Raw genomic sequence first — 14750 nt, forward strand, 5'->3', positions numbered from 1 at the left:
ACCTACTCGTCAACCAAGACCTCAACAAAGTACCTTGCCGCCAACCCTTAAGTCCCGTTCTGCCGTCTGGGATTGCTCCGTCACCATCTTAGAATCTCAGCCAGATCCAGAAGATCGCCTGGTGAATAGAGTGGAACAACGCGGACGTTCAGAATAAACACCTAATTCGAGACCCAAATATTGCACCTGCTGGCTTTGACATTCCTTCTTCAAGATAATGGTGGTGTAACCATCAACCTCGTCATAACATCAACAGGCCAATGTGCACATCCCCTTCATAAATGGAAAGTTAAAGACATGCCACAGTGAAATGTTGGCCCTGCATCTCTGGAATATATAGGTAAACTATCATCTCATCTCCTTCAACAGAGGAACGGCAAACGAGATTAACTCTTCTCCTGAAGCGCTCTCTTGCCTAGCAGACCTTGACATTTAGCTCCTGAATATATCGTCACATGTAAGAATAAAATCATTCATACGTGTGAATGCAGCAACACATTCATCACGTGGGGTTTCTCCCACATGCAAATAACACGTCTCTATGAATGAGCCTGGACAAGCCAATGCAAGGCCCTCTTGAAAAAGGGTATTGAGATTCAGTGAGGTTTCACTGAATAAATAACTATGTTTAGCTAATTTATATATTTTTGACTGTTTTAGCTGTACACCAGCACCTGTTGAGTATGTTATCCAACACTGGCAGTTGTTAAGGCCATCCATCTGCGAGCTTGGCTACCTTCATCCCTCGGCGTTAATGTTTTACCATGTCCACTGCAGCGTCACGTTTTGTGGAAGTCTCTGGTGTAAATAATTGGCTGAGATATTTATACCTGCTGTATCAAAGTACACATGTGGACAAAAGTGCACAAATTCGCGTACATGCTCTGGAGCATGACCTTTGTTGATGGGTTTGTGCTTGTGCAGGACTAAAGGACTTCCAGCTTGTGACGTGGTCCCGCGATCAGAGTCTACGCATCTGGAGGATCGACACACAGCTGCAGAGGGTGACTCCCGCCCCCATCCCTTAGCAACTGTTGTATTTGACTTGGTGTACGGTGATTTTTTTCTGCCATATTTTGCTGTCTTTTCTTGGATTTTCGGTTTGCACTTAGTCACATATTCACTTTAAGATGTTTTTTGTTCATGTTTTTGTTTTTTGTTTGTTGCGGTTGCACCCGATTCAAGAGCTGAATGGCTCACAGGGCTATACCTAATAAATGAACTTGAACTTGACTTAAGCTGTCCTTCACACTCACCTGCCCATGAATAAGCATCCACACCTAAAGAGTATTTACCCAGCATCTCCTCCAGCGTGTACAGGCTAATGATAGAATGTCGATAGTTATTTATAAAGTTTATCGGCAAAAAAAGGAAACCCGTATCTGCCAATGCAGGGAACAGGGCGTGTGGTGTGCAGCTGTGTTCCAGTGACAATCTCGATGGCACTGATGACCTTTTGGATGACTACACGGTGACCCCTGACATGGACAAGGGCTACTTGGCCCCCGACGCGGAGCCCAGCCCCCCCCCGCGGCCGTCCAACCACGAGGACCCGGGTGGGTATCACACAATCGCCAGGCCAACAACACACACCGAAACGAAGACTCGACTCACAAGACGAGTAGCGCTTGTACTCTCGATATTTACCTAGGTTGTGCATTCCAGGCTGTCCGACACTATGGTGATGCTTCATTAGTGAGGGGAAAAAAGGCTCTAAATTTTCTTGGAGGTTTTGTTTTCAGTGCTCTAGTGATATCCCGCGTTGATCTATTTAACACTATGGTAAGGGTGTTATAGGGAAGTCATTACAGTGCTAAAATTATGGGCTTGTATTAACTTAATAGTGTTTTCACTCCTTAACGAAGCTTCACACTCTTGTCAGATAGCCTGACATACAGCCTAGGTGCACCTCTATGGAGTAAGAGCTGTGAATGTTTTTTTAGGTTGCGTATTCCTGGAACAAATAGGGAATAATTGAAAGGTCCCCCTTTGAAGGTCATTCCACTTAAGTTTACATTTTCTTTTTAGAATCAGATGATCAAGTTTATAATTAGTAGAGGAGATGTGGCTGATTATCTACATCAGGAACCATTAATCAGGTATTTATTCGTCAAGTCCTTACCCTCAGCTGAACCCTGAAAATCATTACCTGAACCTAATCCTACCAAGTCTAGCTCCTATTTAACCATACCAAGCCTCAACTTACCCTAATAAATAGGCGAGCGACAATTAATCAACTCGTTGATTAAAATATATTCTTTCGATCGTGATAGTACCTGTAAGATTGTGTTTTTTTTTTACGATCTTATAATATATGTTTTCAAAATTTTAGCTTTCGGGAAATAAAATTAACTGAACAGAAGTATCACGCACTACATACAAAAAAATTATCTCTTCTACCATTTAATTATTAGCCCGAATCTTGTCGGTGTATGTATTTACGTTGAACTTTCGCACCGTGCGTAGCCAACCGTGCTAATCATTCAATCGCAGGGTGGTGGGGGGGGGGTTGAATCTTTACATACAAGACCATGCCAGGGTATTGTTAATGAGGGTGCTTATTCTCATTCAAGACTTCGCTTGCCTCCCAAACGTTGAATGTGCGATGAATATCGCCGCTTACTGCGGTCAACCTCGCGTGTCTCGTCTGCCTCCTGCCTGCGCCCCCCCTGCACCGGCAGGTGTGCCGAAGGAGATCGCCGCGGTGTCCCCGCGTGGCCGCCGGAGGGGCGACGCTGCCGTGCCAGGGCAGCCCCAGACGCTGCAGCAGGAGTTCTCGCTCGTCAACCTGCACATTCCCAACGTGGCCGTAGATGAGGTGCCGCCCACTTCCTCACACCCACTTCATCCCCCAAACCAATTGATAACAGCGGCACCTCGCTCGCATCTCGCTTTTACACACGCCGTGCGGGCACGGGTTTTTTTTGCGCGTCACTTCGCAGCTCTGGCGGATGTAAAAAGAGCATCGTAGCTCATCGGATTCCTCCGATGAAAGATTCTTAACTTTGTGGACTGTGCATTGGTGGCAGTTCCACTGCTGGTAATAAAGACATAGGATTTGCAAGAGATGGCTAAGTGTGATCATACCATGTTGGGGCATTGAGCTGGCACCAATGAGACCCCCCGGGGTTTGAATCTGGGTTCCAGCCACCTAAATGGGTTCAAATATTTTTGCTAGTTGGTGGTCCGAAACCGATTACCAATGAATATACGTAGCGACTTTGTGCTAAATATTTGTTTTATTCAACATGGCTTATTCCACTTCTGGGAATGACAAATCTTAGTTTTCTTGACAGGTGATGACTCTTATTAGGGGATATATGGGTGTGCCCCTAGCGTCCATTAAGAGACTTGTTAAAGTGACTTAAAATGTCATCTTCGCGAGTTTTCTGCAGCTGTTCTGAGAACACGTTATGATGTGCTCGTTGCTAAAAATATATAAATTTTTATTGAGGCATTGTGCGGGCCCGATACATCATTCTTTGGTTCTTTCGGTAAAGTCACGTATAAAGATAAAATAATAAATTAAATAATAGCATACGACGTTTCGATTGCAACACAAGCAATCATCATCAGGTATAATGAAATAGCGACATAAAATCTAACCAGAAAACTATAGACAGACATATAAGCAGACAGACATCACCAAGATACATAGAGAGAGTAACACAGGTACAGAGAGGGAGATCGTCTCTGTGGGGTGGCCTTAAATAGACAGAGGGGGGCGGAGGCAGAGAGAGGGAGGGGTTAGAGAAAAAATTTACATGTCAATGAGTATGAAGAGACGCGTAGTAAAGTACGCAGGCTTAGAGGGAGAAAGAACACACTATATTAAATAACCTAGCAAAGTATCGAAATGTTATGTAAAACGACACAGAGAATCGGTCAACACACAATTAACGCATAGCCTGGTCGATTACGTATTTCAAAGATTGCTAAGTTAGAATTTAAGTGTGAAAATTCCAAAGAAAGACAAAACATAAAAACAAGAGGAACGGAGACACACAACAGAGCAGAATATAAGAACGACAATAAACGAGTGTAGACAGAAAAAATTACACTAAATATACAGGCAGAGAGAGAGAGAACAAAAAACCCAGAGAGAGAGAAAAAGGTAAACTTAGAACTTCCCCGTAGAAGTGGTTCAATCTTAATTTTGGAGCTTTCGTGACTGCAGGAATTATTCTTTGGTTCTTTCGGTAAAGTCACGTATAAAGATAAAATAATAAATTAAATAATCTATTTAAGGCCACCCCACAGAGACGATCACCCCTCTCTGTACCTGGGTTGCTCTCTCTATGTATCGTGGTGATATCTGTCTGCTTATATTTCTGTCTATAGTTTTCTGGTTAGATTTTATGTCGCTATTTCATTATACCTGATGATGATTGCTTGTGTTGCAATCGAAATGTCGTATGCTATTATTTAATTTATTATTTTATCTTTATACGTGACTTTACCGAAAGAACCAAAGAATAATTCCTGCAGTCACGAAAGCTCCTAAATTAAGACCGATACATCATGTTGTGACGCACGTACACACTGTCAACATAAGCCAAACCGGTTATGAAAAGCAGGTGATAGAAAGATGGGGAAGAGTTGCTCGAGTTTTTAATGGAGATTCACCAGATTTTCGGGTGAAATTCAGATCTGGCCAGTATCCACCGGCCAAACGGTTAACCTTAAAAAAGTAGAAACAGGATAGTGTCTTTGCTATTATTTAAACTCCATTTGTTTTCTCTAATGTCAAAATATCCCTATCTCATCTGCACTTTCTCTTATCTTGCTGCACCCTAATGCCTTTTCTATATATTTCACATCTCACTGTATCAGTCTTTTTTTCTTCTCTCATCTCTTTACATTCCTTAATATCTATTTAAGACTTCACTTCATCATGGGACCTCCTTTGCCAGTACCAAAATATGAGAAAAAGTTTTTCCCCTTTTATTTGGTGTGAGGTTGTTAAAACACCAAACTGAAACCTTTTACTAGGAATCATGTCTGCATTAACCACAATACTTGTGGTCAAAATGCAAACCAAAAACATACTCTGATAATATTTGTGTAATACGAGAGAGTTCATCGATGAGCGCCGATCAGTGGAGAGGCTCAGCCGCTTGGGCCATCGCCCAATTAGAGGGATGGGCCGAGGTTAGGGGCGGAGCTCAAAAGGCTCGGGGGAAGTAACCATTTTTAGATTTAAAGCTTTCGTGACTGCAGGGATTCATCTTCTTGGTTCTTTCGGTAAAGTCACGTAGAATTGAAATAATAAAATAATAAAAATTAAACATAAAATAATTCTCACGACGTTTCGGCCACAACGCAAGTAGCCGTCCTCAGGTGGAGAACAGGTCTGTCGAGGAGACAGACCTGTTCTCCACCTACTTGCGTTGTGGCCGAAACGTCGTAAGAATTATTTAATTATGTTTTATTTTTATTATTTTATTATTTCAATTCTACGTGACTTTACCGAAAGAACCAAGAGGAAGTAACCATCTCGAAGGTTCGTGAGGGAGCGTGGCTGGAGGCGGGGATTGGTGACGTAGGCCAGGGGATGTCAGGGGAAGCGGAAGAGAGCTCGGGGTCAGTGTGTGGAGTCGGAGAGCGGGACCACGTCGCTCACCTCCAGGACGCCAGCGGCCACGTGGCGGGCCGGAGGCTTCCTCCCAGCGCACCGCCTGTCAACGGCGCGCGGGAGCGGGAGAGGTTGAGAGAGAGAGAGGAGACACGAGTAACCACCAGCCGTGCGGAACAGAGTGCGGCCGTGCCAGAGAGAGCGAGAGAGAGAGCGGAGCTTTCCAGTTGTGAAAGAAGTAATAAAGACGAAGACACAAGCCCAGATTGTCGTCGCAGTGGTTTATTTCATATGCATTGTCTTTGAAGCTGATTGGTCCACACCAGAGACAGCTTTCTTTTGAGCCTCGTCTCAAACGGTGTTAGACCAGAGGACGCCAAAAGGCGAACAGCACAAAGACAATGCACTATCAGAGTAATGAGAGCTTGGGGTGTGCATCTACATCATGGGACCTGTATATTCTATATTATCAATGTTTTTTGTTTGCATTTTGACCACAAGTATTGTGGTTAATGCAGACATGATTCCTTGTAAAAGGTTTCAGTTTGGTGTTTTAACAACTTAACACCTGTTTTGTTGCCAGATAAAAGGGGAAAAACTTATTCTCATAAGACTTTACTGTTCACCTTTAAATTTGGATCCAACTCGGATATCTTATTACGGTATTTCGCAGGGTAGCAGAGAATGCTATTCAGTGCACCGCTGGTGTCTAACAGTAATTTATTTGCCGTGACCTCGCAGGAAGGTGTGAAATCCGTTGAAGTGGATCTTAGTCATGCATTTGTGAAACCAAAAGGGAAGATGTACAATGGGTTAATTGATATTAATAAAAGTTAGTGCCACCTTGCGCATTCCGTGACGGTTTTTGTAGTCGAGCCCGAAAACATGCACAAGTGTGCACCCAAAGAAAGCTTGTAAATGTTGTGACTTTGCTCTCCAACACACCGGTGTGCTGTACTGGTTACAAATTGGCTTGTTCTGTTTACATGACAAACCTGACTAATTGTCCGTGTCGGGTGGTGGCGGGTTTAACGACACATTTATATATTTACGAAATCTAACCCAAAAAACCTGTACAATAAAACCTTGGATTGCGAGTAACTTGGTCTGCGAGTGTTTGCAAGACGAGCAAATTTTTAAAAAAAATATGAATTTGATAACCGAGCGAGGTCTTGCAATACGAGTACTGTAGTACGTACCGTATACGCTTTGTCTGCCGAGCGTCACGTGATCACAACTGAGCCGATGGTTCTTCTCTCTCTCGCTGCGGGTTTGTGGGTAATCGTCTCCCATGCTCGGTCTCAGTCGGCGTGCCTCACTCGTAGTCAACATTCGTGCGAGCATACTGTAGACTGTTTACAATAGTGTTGTGACCACGTGTGTGTGCGTAAAGCATTTTTTATTTTGTGTCCAAGTGTAGTGACTATTCTTTAGTAACTGGACTGCAAGTGAAAGTCGTCCTACACAATAATCCTCCTCTCTCTCGTCTCCCTCACACCAGCCACGATTAAATTTAAGTAATACATTTGATTACTTTATTAAATTTTAATCATAAAAATATAAAAAGGTACTTTGTATTCATCATTTTTATATGAATACAGTTTTTTTTGGGTTGTGGAACGAATCATCTGAGTTTCCATTATTTCTTATGGGGAAATTCGCTTTGATATACGAGTGCTTTGGATTACAAACACGTTTCCGGAACGAATTCTGCTCTCAATCCAAGGTTTTACTGTATTACGGTTGTATCTCCATGCTTTGTCAGTGATTTTCAACAGTTACCACAAAAAGAGGAATGGATGCTGGCTGTCTGGACATTAGCCGTTTGTAAGGACAGTGTAGTTATTATGGAAAAACTGCTTGAACTGGAAGAAGAGTAGATAATCGTGAGAGTGAGTGTATGCGCGATTGTCTGGATTATGCTTGTAGCAGTGATATATTTAATATTCTTGAAGTAGGCAGCATTAATATTTTAATTAATTGCAAAACCATAATTTCAAGTTTGGTTGAAATGATGTTGAGGTGAGGTGACTGGTTTCTAGAAATAGCTATTTTATTATGTACGAGTGTACCTATGAATATTTATGTCAGGTACTGTATTTATGTATATACATACATATATGCGGTGAGCAATGTTACATTTTCACATTGGGTCATTAAAATGTGTTTATCAGCAACTGTGTTCTATTCACCTCCGAGATGAAGACTTGCCTATGATCCTATTCCTGGTGGAACCAGAGCTGCTGGGGACTGTGTGCCGTGGTTTAGGCTGCTGTCATCGGCAGGGTCGTGGAGGTAGTGGTGTGTGACCGTATGTTACTTCACTGGTCAGTGTGGGTTGGTAGAGATACCCACCCGATAAGGAAAACACACCATGCTCACGCAGGCCAACCCCTGTCTCCTGTTGTCACGCTGTAATTCAGGGTCTTTACAGCAACAGCCACTGCAATCGCACCTTCCACTGCGATCTATACTATTTTGATCTACTAATTGTAATTGTAGACATTTAAGGCAATTTCAGCCAAACAACCTGTTTAAAAAAAAAAAAATCTCAGACCGTCCCAAAAATATTAATTTGGTGGAATGATGGCAAAGTAATTGACGCACTGACCTTTGAACCTGGTGACATGAGTACGATTCCTGGCCATGGCTAACAAGAGTGAACTTGTTTAAAAAAAAAAATCTCAGACCGTCCCAAATATATTAATTTGGTGGAATGATGGCAAAGTAATTGACACACTGACCTTTGAACCTGGTGACATGAGTACGATTCCTGGCCATGGCTAACAAGAGTGACGAGTCGTTTCTGACCCATTCCTCGGCACCTGCATCACCAACCCCATGCTGACCAGCGTGGTGATGAATGTTCAAGCAAACCCTCAAGATCAAAATGTGGAAAGACCTTTTGGTCATCGGTAAACAAATTAATTCGAGATGGTGCATTGGCAGTGATAAATGTGTACAATGAACAACAAACTCAACAAACTTTTCTTAAAAGAAGAAATATATAATATGCACATGCTATGCTTATGCCATGGAAAAGCATCATTGTTAAATGTCATTTTATTTTGCTGTTTTGGCAGGTTTTTGATGAATGCGAGTTTTATTTTATTAACTACGAGATTAATAAAGCACTGTACATTATAAATATGAGTAGTGTGTGTGTATATACCAGTACCATTTGCCAAAGAGGCTGTGATGCATGCGCGTGCAGATGGATGCCTTGAACCGGAGCTGCACGGTGTGCGTGCATTGTGGGAGCCACCTGGTGAAGATGGTGGTGGCCTTCCCTGTGAGCTATCCCAACAACGCTGTTCCCACCTTCAAGTTCATCAGCCCAACCTCCATCGATGCCTCTACGAAGACGCGCCTACTCAAGGTGAGTGCCGCCACACTCTGCCAGCTTGGTGGCATCGACCCTCGGTGTTTGGGGTAGAGATCGTGTAGTTTGTTGCTTCTCTTGCAGGGAGACGCCACTACCTTGTGAACTGCTCCAATCTGAATGTTTAGCTCTGTCTCTACAGGCCTCTTTATTCGGTGCCCCGCCATAATAATTGTGACACTAACCAGCAGGTGATTTGCATTTCGTTTGACCTCCTTTGGATATTCACATCTCTTGCTCATGGCTTTTTAAAAAAATAACAACAATTTTACACCTTCCATTAAGAGTACTTTATTGTAAAGTATAGGTGGAAGTAACTTGGAATTTTACATGCGATCTGTACACTCTATAATACGAGTGCAGGAATAATGTTGAAACGAAAAATTATAAATAAAGAAGCCACTTAAAATCTTTGTTACCTGTTGGTTTGCCTCAAGTGTCCTTTGGCAAACTAAGATATTTGTAGTTTTACAGTTGTAATTAAATCGTTCAAGACTCGTAGAGCCACAACCAAAGGGCACACAACTGGAATGCTTAGACCAGTGGAGAGATGTCCCAAGCCAGTGTATATGTGGATGCCACAGTGGCGAGATGTTAACTCCCTTGCCTGGTATACAGGAGGTCGTGGATTCGATCCTGACCCTGATGCCTGTATATTTGGAGTTTCATGTCTCTCTCCCCGTGGTCGCGTGGATATTTCTCCGGGTCCTCCGGTTTTTCCCTCTGCGTTTAGAATCGACGTGCGTTTAAAGCATTTGGCTGCTATACATATCCGCGTGATAAGCCACTTAATTGAGCTATCATTGTGGCCAGGTCGCTTCTGAAAAAAAGCTATATAGCTTGGTGAGCCTTATCTGCTAAAATAAAAAAGAGTTTATTTTTTTGGAATATGACCATTGTGCTGTGGCGAGATGTTAACTCCCTTGCCTGGTATACAGGAGGTCGTGGATTCGATCCTGACCCTGATGCCTGTATATTTGGAGTTTCATGTCTCTCTCCCCGTGGTCGCATGGATATTTCTCCGGGTCCTCCGGTTTTTCCCTCTGCGTTTAGAATCGACGTGCGTTTAAAGCATTTGGCTGCTATACATATCCGCGTGATAAGCCACTTAATTGAGCTATCATTGTGGCCAGGTCGCTTCTGAAAAAAAGCTATATAGCTTGGTGAGCCTTATCTGGTAAAATAAAAAAGAGTTTATTTTTTTGGAATATGACCATTGTGCTGTGGGCTTGTCCACACCCGTTGTTTTGTCACTGCTCAGACCCTCAAGGACACTTCGCTGCAGAAGGTGAAGAGGAACCAGAACTGCTTGGAGCCCTGCCTGTGGCAGCTCGTGTCCTCGCTGGAGAGCATTGTGGTGAGTGCCCTGTTCGCTCCCTTATCCTTCAATGCCCGCATGTGTTATTTGCTCCATGTTTCCATCGTGAAACTGAACGTGCCATGTTGAGGCCGAACTAGCAAGGTTAACGACAAGCCCTGGGGGGGGCGTAATAACTCCATCGTGGGATATTCTACAGAAGAGGTCATGTGCATTAGGGCGACAGGTTTCAAAATTAGTTTTTTTTGGGTATGTATTTGGGATATCGGACTACGGGGCTAAGAAGTGAGACTGGCACAGTGAGTTGGAAGTCTGAGCATACGAATGGCAAATCCCGTGAATGATCCACATGAGGTGTTAAAAAGTGGATTTCACAGGTCTATTGTGTATAAATCCCTACAGAAATATTTAGTTTAGTGCTGAAATCGAACTGCTGACTCGCTGCAAACTGATACAGCAGTGCTTGTTGCATTTGGTTTCAAAATTGCAACTACATCGACACAGATATTTTTCATATACCCTTTCATTTTCTTTGTGCGAGTGCTGTCATGCTGTCAGCAAACACCCATGCAAGGCTGTGTGTTGTCGTCAGCATCACTCCCAGTCACGCCCATTGCTGATGCTTACACATCCTGCCATATAGTCATTGAAAGCTGTGGCAACTGTAGGGGAGGTCCAGGCTAAGTTTAGATGCTACTTGTCACTTGTTATCCATGGCCAGGAATTGAACCAAGGTGACCATGTTTGTAGTGCAGTAGGCCCACCGGTGTCACCTTCATGTTTGCAAACATGCGCTCTCACTCGGTTACACGCTCGTGCAATTAGATTTGTTTCCACAGATCGTCTGGTGTACCATGCTTCATTGGAAGGATGTTCAAGTTAAATGCAACACCGAATTAAGGGTCAATGCTGCCTACCATTTTATCAGCAATGTGATCAGCAACGCAATGCTTTGTTGTGTGCGTATCATTATGAAATCGCAAACAAAGATGAAATGTATTCATTATACAATTAGGTGGCTAAGGTCTTTGCTTAGCTTAACATAACAAGGTTAGCTCTGGCAGGAGCCATCAATAATGGCGAAATGATTGATGTGCTTTGCAGCTCCGAGTGGGATTCTTAATGTTTAGAAGCCTTGCAATCTCCACCCCATGAGACTTTTTACAGCTGTTACCTTTTCTATTGAAAGCACGGCGTCTTCATTAGAATGCTGCCATATGTTTACGTGAGTGGTTAAAAAAAAAGGTCTCATTGTTTAATGTCTTAACGATCTACTTTGTTAGTTGGAGTGCATTCTGCCCAGGCGATCCTTGTAGGAATGTTTATTTTCACCACTGAAATATTGTTACAGAACCACTGCTATGAAGGCCAGCACTGTTATTACATGTGTTCTTGTGAAACTAAAATGTTCGTGCCCCTAGGGTTCCCCAGTGGAGTAGGTAGGGGGGGTGTGTGGGCCTGTCTCTCTGTGTTTGTGTTCGTGTCACTGCGTTAGTCTGTGTCTTTTTGTGTTTCTCTTTGTGCGACTGCATCTTTGTTTAATTCGTGCCGGTCTCTGTCTCGATTTGAGTCCGCGTGTCATTTTGTGTTATTCAGTGTCTCTGTCACTTTCTATGTGTCCGTGTTTGTTCCCTCTCTGGATCTTCGTTTCTTTGCGTCTCATTGATTTTATGTGTCTCTGCGTCTCTCTCTCTTACCCCATTTGCAAATGTTCATGCCCCTTATACACTCACAGTGCCCCTTTTACGGTTTTGCGCCTTCGCCAGCTGCCCTGATTGCCCACCCATAAGGCCAGGCCTGATTACTATAGCACGACACGCAGTGCACGCCGCAGTGCAATATGTCATTCCTATTTATAAATAGAAAATTGGATCACAAAACATTAAATGGATACGTGAAATGAATGTCTAGCTTATAGAGCGTGTCAGCTGACGACCTCTCGCGCACACTCCCTCGTCTCGTCGCATGCGTTGGAGGGGCTTGTCAGTGGCAGAATATCGATCGGCTAGATTTGGTTGGCATTTTGTTCATCACCCTCGCTGTCAGCATCGTTTCAGCGATTCCAAATTTCATTGGCGGCCATTAAGGAACCTTGCAGCACCAACAGATAGCTCTTGAGACGAAGCCCTATGATTGTCTTTCGTCCTTGAGTTCTCCCGTTGGGCTGCTGTTCGTGCCGCGTACGTAAGCGCGCGCGCGTGTGTGTCTGCTACGCCTGAACGGAGCCGTTATTTTAATTTGTGTTGATGTAGGGCTCTCGGAGCCAATATACAGCATTCCTTGTGCTTTTGGCCTTGGGTCGACACCGTAAATCTCCTTCACATTAGTCTGGAGCATATGCAGTGGTCCTAAAATATATACGTTGCTTAGGAATGGGCAGTAATTGCACATGGTACATGGAGAATATTCTTCCAGTGAGAATTCTGGACTGTTGTGGTTGCAGAGCCATCCAGCAACAACAGTTTGTTTTGTAGAGAAATGTGTACATTGTACACATGCGAGACACAGTAATTAGGCAACAAAGCTATCAATGTGCGACGTTTGCGCAGCGATATGCTCAGCCAAGCTACTATTTAACATTGTAGTAACACATGCTCTAATGAGAAGACAGATGGTGTGGTTATGTAATTAAAATGGAACCAAAATGGATTAGCAGGGAGAATTATGCTGGAGCAATCAAGAGGTAAACACACATGTTGAGCATGATTCTGTCTCAATTGCCCTGCAGAGTATTTAGGGGTTAAATTTGAGGACTTAAATGTTATTTGTCTGCTGGCATTAGACAGGTAAATTTTGTGAATAATATACATTTGCAGCCATTTGTAAATTCATTGCTGATGAAGGCCTGCTAACCACATTTTTCGGCGAAATGGTGTGTTTGACCGTACGTTAACGACGCCGGTCGGTGTGTGTTCGTTAAGTGGGCGGCAGAGGAGGTGTAGAACCAGTTCACTTGTCGCTGATGTTAGCTCGTGGCCGAGAATCGATGTCCGGTCACCGGGTTCATAGTGCAGTGGTTTAACTACTGCGCGAGTGCTCCGCACACAAACAAAACAGAACGGTCAGTAAAATGACACTCCGAGTCCTGTGTTTAACCAGGTGATGGCACACCGAGATTTTGTCGTTCACTTGCAAAGGACAACTGGACATTCAGAGTTATGTATGGACTTTTATTGTAGGTTATTTTACGTAGTGTGTCCAGCCGTAGTGAACATTTTCACGTTTCCAATTTACAGTTTTATTTGACGTATACACGGTTAGGTTTGTGACAATGTCCCAAATTAGTTCACTAAGAGAGTGCAAACTGCCCAGGTTTGCTTGGCGCATAAGGAACCGTTCGCGTTACCAGTGTTACCGGTGTCGACATCCAATTAGAGAAAGTCTACACATGTTGGAAAGCTCGAGGCGTGACGGCGAAAGCTATTTACAGCACCTGTTCTCAATTCTTGAAAGAATGCGTGTTAAAACAATCGCAGCTCCGTTAATCTGTTTTGACTCCGGTACGCATTACGATGCTGTACGTGAAAGATATCGCTTTCGTTTTTGGCCCCCGCACACTTGAAGGGACAAATGTAACTCTACATTCATCCATCACTTCAGCCAACCCAGTGTGTCTTAAATTGAATTCTTGAGAATTGCATCGAAAATGATTTACAGTGCATTTACCTTAGGTGTTGCCAGGGCATGCCTTGCCGCGCACTGAAAAGCGCAGTGTTCATCAGTGTCTGACACCGGGTCCGTTTGCACGTGTCCTGGTTGCATTCTGTTTGTTTGCTTGCTTTACACTCGGTGGAATTATCGAACTCATAAGGTATATTTCAGGGACTTTGCGCTCTGCTTAGCAAGTTATAAGGCTGTTGTTTTACGGGGTCGTGATGGGAATTGACCATATTGAAAAAAATAATGCCACAATGTCCTTATTGTGAAATGCAAAGAAACTCCCTCCGTGTCTCTGAAGCCACCCTGTCAACAGGATGTTAAAGTCTCTCGCCTGTCAGTGCTGCACAAAGAAGTTGCATAAATAAGTAAGCGGGCTGACTCGTTGTGCTAATTAAAGCCAAGTTTAATTATTTCCTTGTTATGGAAATAAATAAGCATCGTTATGTGTGTCTTAATGTTTGCAGAGATCCGTGTTTTTAGTTACGGGATTAAATGCGTTTCCATGCCATTGGAGACAAATGACCAATATCACCTCCGGGTAACCTATGCAGCAGCTGCTCTTGTTTAAAAAAAATAATATTATCAGCATTTTTCACCTGTCATGAAAATATATATAAGAGGAATTGACAATGTTTATGATAAACTTACTTGAACAAAATGTGGTAATGAATGGACTTGGGTGGCTTGTATTAACTGAGACAAGTTCGCTGATCAGGTGCTTGTTAGTGAGGAACGCTTTTGTTCCAGATGAGTAGACTGCTGGCAGAATTAATTAATTAATGTTCATAATAAGCCGACAATCGCCTGTGGAGAAG

At 43.2% G+C, this 14750-nt stretch overlaps 1 protein-coding gene across 1 annotated transcript in view; it reads left to right on the top strand.

Annotated features, from left to right (window-relative positions):
* WDR59 (WD repeat domain 59) overlaps positions 1 to 14750 on the top strand; it is an 82246-nt gene that overhangs the window by 13086 nt on the left and 54410 nt on the right. The window contains 5 exon segments of the mRNA XM_061548746.1: positions 925 to 1004; positions 1418 to 1556; positions 2682 to 2818; positions 8790 to 8954; positions 10219 to 10314. Coding sequence (XP_061404730.1) covers positions 925 to 1004; positions 1418 to 1556; positions 2682 to 2818; positions 8790 to 8954; positions 10219 to 10314 — 617 coding nt within the window.

This window comes from Lethenteron reissneri, chromosome 9 (assembly GCF_015708825.2).
Source record: "Lethenteron reissneri isolate LAM-NWPU_2019-01 chromosome 9, ASM1570882v1, whole genome shotgun sequence".
NCBI lineage: Eukaryota > Metazoa > Chordata > Hyperoartia > Petromyzontiformes > Petromyzontidae > Lethenteron > Lethenteron reissneri.